This window comes from Daktulosphaira vitifoliae, unplaced genomic scaffold, assembly GCF_025091365.1.
Source record: "Daktulosphaira vitifoliae isolate Bord-2020 unplaced genomic scaffold, ASM2509136v1 Scaffold_1, whole genome shotgun sequence".
Classification (NCBI taxonomy): Eukaryota; Metazoa; Arthropoda; class Insecta; order Hemiptera; family Phylloxeridae; genus Daktulosphaira; species Daktulosphaira vitifoliae.
The window spans coordinates 42,014,537-42,023,800 of record NW_026099572.1 but is presented as its reverse complement, the minus strand read 5'-3'; the positions used below and the strand labels follow the sequence as shown (position 1 = coordinate 42,023,800).

General features: G+C 22.8%; 1 protein-coding gene and 1 non-coding gene across 4 annotated transcripts; one reads left to right on the top strand and one right to left on the bottom strand.

Annotated features, from left to right (window-relative positions):
- Positions 1–875: 875 nt before the first annotated feature.
- LOC126893979 (26S proteasome non-ATPase regulatory subunit 5) lies at positions 876–7,230 on the top strand. Of its 3 annotated transcripts, none has more exons than XM_050664575.1 (9): positions 876–1,011; positions 1,684–1,861; positions 1,919–2,063; positions 2,269–2,490; positions 3,405–3,663; positions 3,725–3,943; positions 4,480–4,586; positions 4,649–4,847; positions 6,789–7,230. In XM_050664575.1, exons 1-9 carry the CDS (start codon positions 993–995, stop codon positions 6,998–7,000), a joined length of 1,560 nt encoding a protein of 519 aa, XP_050520532.1. In that variant the 5' UTR covers positions 876–992; the 3' UTR covers positions 7,001–7,230. The 3 variants fall into 3 exon arrangements, with proteins under 3 accessions (XP_050520532.1, XP_050520530.1, XP_050520531.1); XM_050664573.1 differs by having other exon boundaries at positions 4,465–4,586; positions 6,789–7,229; XM_050664574.1 differs by having other exon boundaries at positions 4,468–4,586; positions 6,789–7,228.
- A 503-nt stretch (positions 7,231–7,733) lies between these two features.
- Positions 7,734–7,857, bottom strand: LOC126897101 (U5 spliceosomal RNA). Its single transcript, XR_007702027.1, has one exon. It is a non-coding gene; the product is annotated as a U5 spliceosomal RNA (small nuclear RNA).
- Positions 7,858–9,264: the final 1,407 nt, after the last annotated feature.

Below are 9,264 nucleotides of genomic sequence, written 5' to 3'. Positions count from 1 at the left end.
ACATATAATACTAAATATGTTTGTATACTCGTATCTAAAAACAGATATGTTAAAAATGGATTTCTGAGGTTTTTTTATCATATATACAAAAGGATTTTTTTTTTTTAATGTTTCAAAAAATTACAATAAATATTATTAACGATAAGATATCAAACCTTAAAAATGTTGATTTCCGTAATCGCCATTAAAATTAAAGTTTTTTTTGTTGTCTTGAAAATTTTCTTTATTTGACATACAACTTTTGAAAATAACCATAGGTTTATATCAATTTTTATCTATTAAGCAAATTCTAAAAAAAGGTTCTTCTACTATGTATTGATTATTTTAAAGTCATAGTTTAAATTACGAGTTTAAAAGCAAATTTATAATTATTATAATTTGGCATGTTTTCATAGAACTAGAGTTTCACTTCTAAATTATATCAATTAGCATATTAAACAACATACACGAAATCATAAGTTAACTGGATGGTCTAGTTTGTCACTCAGTTTAGATGAAAAGTTTAATTATTTGCAAATCTGTGTATGTAATTGTAAAAGTAAATTCAAAGAAATTTGTATTTTTTTCTTTTTATAACTTTTAAAGTAATAGCAAAAAATAAAAATTATAATTTTATAATACTAATTTATTCAGTTGAAAATGCAAGAAGTATCTCTCCTTAAATTGTTGTCACTTAGCAAAAAAAAATAATTGAGTAGAAAAATATTCATTATAGTTTTTTACGACTGAAATAGGTCTTTCAAAAATTAAAACGATATAAAATGTCATAAAATATATTAGTCACTAAATAATGTGCTGCTATCTATTTTTCATTTAATTATTATATATTTTACTTTTGTTATTTTTGTTGTTATCATTTTAAGTTCGAATTTTGATATCATTATGAGTGTGCAAAAATGGTAAACTTTCAATTCTGATTTATTTGTTATATAGGAATATTCTTGATACTAAAAAATTGTTTACTTACTAAACAAGTAACTATCCATGAAAAGATGTCTGAAGATCAAGAAGGTAAAAAATATAGGAATTTGACTATTTTCTTTGAAAATTTAAGTTTTCTTTTTAGTATATTTTTGTGAAAAAAATCCTAATATATGAAGTTTAATTATTCTTTAATTTGAAAGTTTAGTTTCTATGTATGTTTTAAAATGAAAGATATTCCTTTTGAAAATACTAGACATATCAATATTTATCATTATAGTAATTACTGTAATTGAAAATCTAGATTTAAGATCATTTCATATTTATTGTAAATATTTTTCATACTTGTAAAATGCATTCATTATAATATTATGTTGATAAGATAATTAAATAAAGTGAATTAAAAAAAAAATTTTACTTAAACTTCTAAAGTACTTGATAAGTAATTTAAGTTAAACTAATCCAAACAATTTTGCTAAAATGTTCCTCACACGTATCCTACTAACTATTAAAAATGATGGACTAATATTAAAAATTGATTGATTTAAATTTTTTTCTAAAATGGTTTTGAATATGTCTTGAGCCATATTCTTACCTAAATATTATACATAGTTCAATGAAATTAAATTTAATAAAATAAATATGTTTAATATATTTTTTATTCACTTTGGATATTAAGTTTGAACTTGTAATAATTATAACAAAATATTATATCTGATTATATTACATTGTAATTAATACTATATTTGTTTTTTTTACTAGTTGATACTGCATTAATTGCTTTAGCTATGCATAAATTATCAATTGATAATACAGAAGTTACTGATGTTTTGACTGATTGTAATATATATTTGAATAAGTTAACCCGTTCAGAATTGTACAAATCAGCTGAACTAATGGATTTAAATCTCATATTTGACTGTCTCAACACTACTGATCCGTGAGAATAGTTAAATAAAATTATTTGTTATTATAATAATGCTATTTTTAATTATAGAAAACAGATAGAGTCAAGTTGCCTATTACTTCAAAAACTTTTATCGGTATTACCCCCAAACTCTGCTCTTAATAGGTATTCTTTGAGTATTGAGCGAGCTTTACAGCATCCAAGTGATACTGTCAAGTCAACAATTTTATCTGAGGTATGTTTTATGATTATTAGATAATAATGATTTTGAAATATTAACTATCTGATTAATTTTTAAAACTATTAAAGTATAAATTATTGTTTTAATAAAAATTGGAATATTGAATATTGGATTTTAAATATTAAGTACTTTAATAATTGTTTAAAACATGTATAAATAGTATTCAAAGATTAACATAGTTTTAAATTTTATTTTTTAGTTGGAAAAATTATTAACAATTGATAATTCTGTAGAAATTCAAGTGGATTTAGCATGCAGTATTATTGATAACTTAAAAAGTAATGATATGTCTGTGTCTTATAATGCTGTCAAATGCCTAAAGCAATTTCAGAGTGTTGAGGCTCTTTCATCTTTACCAATATTAACAAGATTTCAAAGTATTGTGATGATGGATGCAAAAATACGAACAAGAGTTTATGATGTAAATTTATATTGCGCTATACTAATAACAATATTTTATGAGAAATTTAAATTTAATAGTATTATTTTCTAATTTTAACTGAGTACTACCTATCTATTTAAATGATAAAGTTTTTTTTTCTTTTAATAATAAAAATATATAAAATGAAACTTAGGATGTATTTAGGTTTGAAAGGTAACCAATAGTTTTGTCTTTGATGGTTTAAGTTCATGCATAGGGAATAAAGTATAAACAACTACTTTTCATAGATGAATAAAATGTGATATGTCATATAAAAGAATGTGTGCTTTATATCTAACTTCAAATGATAATAACTTGATAACTCCAATGGTGGTCACATAAACATGATATTATTATTAATTGAAATTTCCTACAAAATTAACATAAATCAAAAATATATAAAATAGACTGTCCCTCTTTGTATGAATTTCATTCAGATATCAGATGAATGAATAAATATAATATAAGAAAATAAAAAATAGAAACAATTAATAAATAATAAAGTAACTATAACTTCATCCAACTAAACCAAATATGTTTAACCCAGTTTTTTTTGTTAATAATTTTAATAACTTTATGTCACTAAGAAATTTATTATTTTTGTTTTTGGATCTTTAAAATTTTTATTCAGTAACCTGGTAAAAGCATTTAGTAAAAACTAATCATTGACATTTATACATTTTAAATTTAGCTCAGCTTTATTTTAATTTAATAACTAATAGTGGAATATCATAATTAGAAAAAAAAAAGTTTTTTTTTGCTGTCGTCTTAGTAGTTCTAATAACATGTTTTTAGTAGATTTTAAATGACTTTTTTTTTTTTTTTTTTTAAGACCATACGAGTAGGTAGTAATAATTTTGTATTTTTATAGTAAATAATACTTAAATAACTAAAAATTGAAATGTCTTTTTTAGGTATTATTTCATTGGGCAAAGTCCATTGAAGCTTTAGCACTTATTAGTTCTAAGGGCTTGTTAACTAATTTAGTGTCTGATATTACTAATCATGATATAATGATGCAAATGGTTACCATCCAAATGCTTATTCCATTAAGTACTACTGAACATGGATTTGATTATTTGAATTCTGTTGGAATAATTAGTGGCTTATATCGCCTACTAAGCTCATGTCCTAAAGAATTAGATGATCCTTCAGCTGTAATTCTTAATCCTAGTTAGTATTTAAAAGATAATCAATGTATGTTAAGTTAATTATATTTAATCAATTAATTTAGTTGTTTTGGAATTTTTTGTAAAAATTATCAAAATTAGACCACATCTTATTCTTTTAACATATACAAAAGTATTCCATGTAATCTATGAAGTTTTGAAGGAAGGTGATGACCCTATTCTTATTGGTGTTGCAATAAAAGGAATTAATTCATTAGCAATGTCTTGGGATTGTAAAATAGTATTAGATACTCCTATACCAGGGTTAATAAATGAAGAATCAGGTATTATTGAATTATTATATTTATCTTTTAAAAATTTAACTTAAGCAAAAATTGTATAACTGTTTAATAACAGTTATTGAATAATAAATGTTAATTTCAATTTTAAAACTCTGTAAACATTTTTCAGTTTATATGAATGGAATCTCAGTTATTATGTTTTTAATTAAATAATATTATTTATGATTTAAAATATATTTAAGTAAAACTATAGAATTTTAGGGTTATTAAATATCTAGAGATAATTTATAATTTTGTTATACATTTTTTTTTATTTTTTGTTTGATTGGATGGATAGCTAATTAGTAGTTGTATTGAGTAATGAAATTCATTTGGCGACAAATGTTTTCATTTTATTAATACTAAAATATTTATTTTTGTTTTATTATTAAAGAAATAGGAGTTTATTATATTATATTATTTTTGGTCTCCTGAAAAATTTACAAAAATGAATTATTACTGTTTTTTATTGTATCCTTCATTTTCTAAGAGGTTATATTTATACTAAACTTATTTTTTATGAGGAGATGATTGTTTAGATCTTTGGAGTATCTTAATTGTAGAACTTGACCACTTTGCCACTAGTACTAAGACTGAATTAAAAGCTAGCGCAATACAAGCTATTACTAGTATTATTCAAATAGAGGTAATTATAATTACAATTAAATTAATTTATTGTACTACTTTTTTTGACATGATGTTTTGTAGCATGGAGAATTATTATCAATTAATGATATGGTAACTCGCACTGAAAAGTGGTTTAAGAATATAAAAACTGATCCTATTAAAAATATTGTTCATGCTGCATGTAAATTACCTTTCTCAGACATTCAACAAGCAGGTTTTGAGTTATTGTTAGCTCTGGTTGAACAACCATGGGGCCAAGAAGAAATAAATAAGTGTCCAAGTAAATTAAATTTTTTAAATGTCTATTGAATAAAAATGCTATAAAGAATAAGAACTTATTCAGAATACAACTTAATTTGTTAATGTTAAGTCTTTATTGTCTGTTTATGCTGCTAATAGTTTCAAAATATTTTATTTTATTTACAACTATATGGGTAAAAACCCTTTTTATAAACATCATAATATAAATTTAACAATAATACATAGATAATATATTTAAGTAGTATAAATGTATAAATTTAAAATTTTATTCTTGAAATTCCGTTAATGGATAATTCTGCTGGTTTTGGCATTTGTAACATGTAAAAGTTAATTCTGCTTTATTGTACCAGAAGGGATATGTACCTTAAATTCCTTGAGAGTATTAGTTTCATCAATAATTTCATTAATTATGTTGTAAAAAAAAATTAGATTATTTATTGGTCTTCTGGTTTTAAGAGATGGTAGATTTATATTTTGTATGTTATTATCTGTGTTTAGTTTTCACTTGATGTAAAAATATTGTTTTGTACTTTTTATATATTTAAATGTAGGATTCCATATTATACTGACATATTCTAGGTGGGTTCTTACTAAGAAGGTATACAAGATTTTGATAGCTGTTAAATTTAATTTTGTACATCTTATCATAAATTCATACATATGTATACCTTGTTTATTAGATATTACATATGCTCTTTAAAGTGTAGTTTGTTGTCAAATATCACCCTTAAATCTTTAATTAAATTTGTTTATATAATTGTATCTGAGTATTTATTTATTTGTAGTTGAAATGTATAATATGGCGTTTTCTATTGAAAGTTAATATTATGCTTTTTGTAGAATTTGCTTTCATATCATTAACATTGCTCAATTTAGTGTAATAGTTTAAGTTTTCTTTAAGTATAAAACAGTTGTCAATATTGTTTATGCATTTAATTAATTTCTGATTATCCATATTAATTAGATACTAAAATTATTTGATAAAAAATAATTTAAGTATAGGGTAAAAAGATGTAATTTGAATATGTTTAGAAAGATTATTATTCATTTTTCATATATTGTATTCTGTCCCTTATGTATGATCTGAATCATTCTAGTGTACTTCCACTGAAACTAATTGCTTCAAGTTTGTTAATTAGTATACTGTATTTAAATTGATCGTTTATTATATAACATATACTTGTTTGTTTTTTATAAATGCTTTATTGATTGTGTATTGGTGTACAGACAAATGTTAGTCATTGTATAAACCAATGTTGATGTTCATTAATAATATGCTTAAGATCAAAATTATGCATATATCTAACTAGTTTTTTAAATATTAGTGCGAAGTAATTTATATTAATGATAATTGGTTGGTAATTGTCGGCTATTAATTTTATTCCATTTTTATATATTAGATTAATTTAACATACTTTCCAGTTACATGGGAAGCTTCCTTGTTAAAGATTGATTAAATAATTAATATAAAGATGTTACGAGTTCAAATATGCTGGTGTAAAAAAAGGATGAAGGAATCTTGTCTGGACCTGGTCATTTAGATATATTTGTATTTATTAATGATTTAAATATTTTTGACTTTGTAAAGTATATTTTTTTCTTTTATGAATATTTGTTGTATATTAGGCTGATAGAAAGTTTTTGATTCGTTGTAAAGATTTTAACATATGAGAAAGTTTTAAGTTTAGGGTTGTTGGTGGTTAATAATTTTATTTAGTTGAACTTAAAAAATTATATAAAATAGTTCTTTCATCCTAACCCATGAAAGGGTATATGCTTAAAATTAAAATTTTGATAAAGTTATGTCATAAGATATACCTTTTTAGTAACTATTTCTAAAAATTGTTTTAGACTTATATAGATTGTAATAATAAAATTTTGGCTTTTAAAACTCATGGGAAAAATTATTAAACATAATTATATGAACTATTTTTTTTGTTTGTGTTTTGTTATTTTTTAGATTTGTTGGATTTAATAGTAAAAAGTAGCTCATCAGACTGTACAGTAGTTGTTGAACTGAAAAAAAACATTACAAATGTTCTTCTTCAATCAGATACTGCAAAGAATATTTTTAATGAAAATATTTTATTAAGCTTAAAAAATAAATCAACAGTTATTAATAATAAAACAGTTGATAATGAAGTATTTGTTGATGATATGGCTATGCAGTAAAAAAAAATGTATATTATGTATTTATTACTGTTTAATCACAAATAATTGTTTTATAATTTATATTTTTACAGTTTTTAAAATTTTATACCTAAGTATAATGTAAAAGTCTTGTAAAATTTGGTATAGAATGGGTGCATTATATATGTGTCAATGCAACATTACTTATTAATAATAAAAATGTATTGCAAAAATCTACAAGAACATACACTTATGTATATAGTTTTTTAATAGATTTAAATATATAAATAATTTAAATCTGTATATTTTGACTAATTCAATATATTATGATCAAATTTTTTTTTGTTTAATTTTTCTAAATTTATTATTTATTTATATTTCTGGTAATCCTCATAATTTTAATAAGTTATTTCCAAAATTTTTAGTGTAATTTAACACTAATAAATCTAAATTGATTTAAAAAGAAAACTGCTATTAAGTATAATTAATCTCGGGAGACTTTGTTAATAAATATTCAATTTTTCTTAGTGGAAAATTGCTTAGTATTTTTAATTAAAGTTGTTTAAATGTTTTGCTATGTATACTAAATTTAATTATATTATATACATAATTACATTTATTTTTTAATTGTGGCAACTGATGAGAATGTTATTGACTTTCTTTTTTAGGAAGTATCACTAAACAGTCTCGTTGACAATTTTAATAATATTTGCGTGATAGAGGTACTAGTATATACAATTGTATAACTTATTAGAGGTATTATGTACAAGATATGAGCCCAACCGTAGTCGGGCCTTGTTAAAAAAATTGTAAGTCTAGACTCCTTTGAATGCTCCCCGCCACGGAAATCTTTAGTAAAAGGCGAAAGATTTATTCGTATTGAAAGGGAGCCGGAGTTAACTACGATGATGAGTATTATCATATTTAAAGTGATACGTAGTTTTTAAACTTCTGCAGAATACGTGAAATACCAGAGGTACAACAGAAATAACAAAACACTTCTGGTGAAATTGAACGTTAACTACATATTGATTTCCTACTAATAAAATTATGATTAACAATTCGTTTTATAACTACAAAAAAGATAGATTAATTAACGTAAAATTTTTACGAGCACAACAGTTTGATAAACGTTAGTGGATATTAACGCTATCTTTTAGTAGGACTTGTAATTAAAATGTAAAATTCCTTCTCTTAAAAACGGTAATATCATAGCGCTTCCAGTGGCCTATAGTTGAAAAAACAACATCAATTAGATTAGTTTTTCAAATGTAAAAACAGCAATCAAAATATAAAAAAAATGTCGATATAACGTATAAGACGATTTTTTAAATTAAATTTACTTTCTTTATTGAAAGTCTTTAACCACTATAACGGTCATTCGTTGACTTTTATACTTATAATTTATGAACTTATAATTTTTTGTGTTTTTCGAGGCATGATACCTTAGAATTATTACATTTCAGTATCTTATGTAATCCTGGTTACTTAAATAGATTGAATTAAAATATTACAGATAGAATTTATGCAGTTTGTAATATAATAAGAAATAATCACCCCTGGCTAATATTATTAAAAGTATATTTTTTGAATTTTTAAAATGTTAATCCAATAAATATATTATAAGAGGAAATAGTTTTAAAAATGTAGAAATTTACCGATTTAAGAAATCTTAATTTTTGGGGGGATTGTCGTGCAATTACAGGGAACGAGAGAAATTTTTTCAATATTTAATGATAATATATTCAACCCAATACGATTTGTGATCTATTGATGTATCATTAATAAAAATTAATCCGGTGAGAGCTGAGAAAAAGTGACGACAGACATTTAAAAAATCACATAATAGTAAAATTCATTTTTTTTCAGCTTTATAACTAAGCTAAAACTATACCATGGATATTTAGGAAAGTATTCTGCTTAATTATGCGAATATTATAAGTATATATGTAAAAGACATTATCTGTTATAACAATAAGTTATACAATTTATATAGATAGACGTGCTAATTGTTTGGGGGCATTTATTAAATTTAAGTAAACCTATTATTATATTTAATGATATTAAAAATATTCTACATATTATAACAAAAAACGATTAACATATGTCATAAATTACATTTGCAAAATTATGGGTAGGAATAGCAGCTTGAATATATATATATATATATATAATATATTTATTACATTTTAGAAAATCATAGATAGTACAGAGAAATTTGTATTGCTGTTGAAACTAGTGTGGACGGGAAACAGATTTTTGTTATTAGTTTACTTGCTTGGGGAGAATCAGTTATTGTACAAGCT

What these genes read in the sequence shown, in the direction of transcription:
- LOC126893979 (XM_050664573.1), top strand. An exon ending in TGTCTCAACACTACTGATCC is followed by an intron (nt 1,862 to 1,918) that starts GTGAGAATAGTT and finishes TTTTAATTATAG; the next exon opens with AAAACAGATAGAGTCAAGTT. An exon ending in AGCTGTAATTCTTAATCCTA is followed by an intron (nt 3,664 to 3,724) that starts GTTAGTATTTAA and finishes CAATTAATTTAG; the next exon opens with TTGTTTTGGAATTTTTTGTA.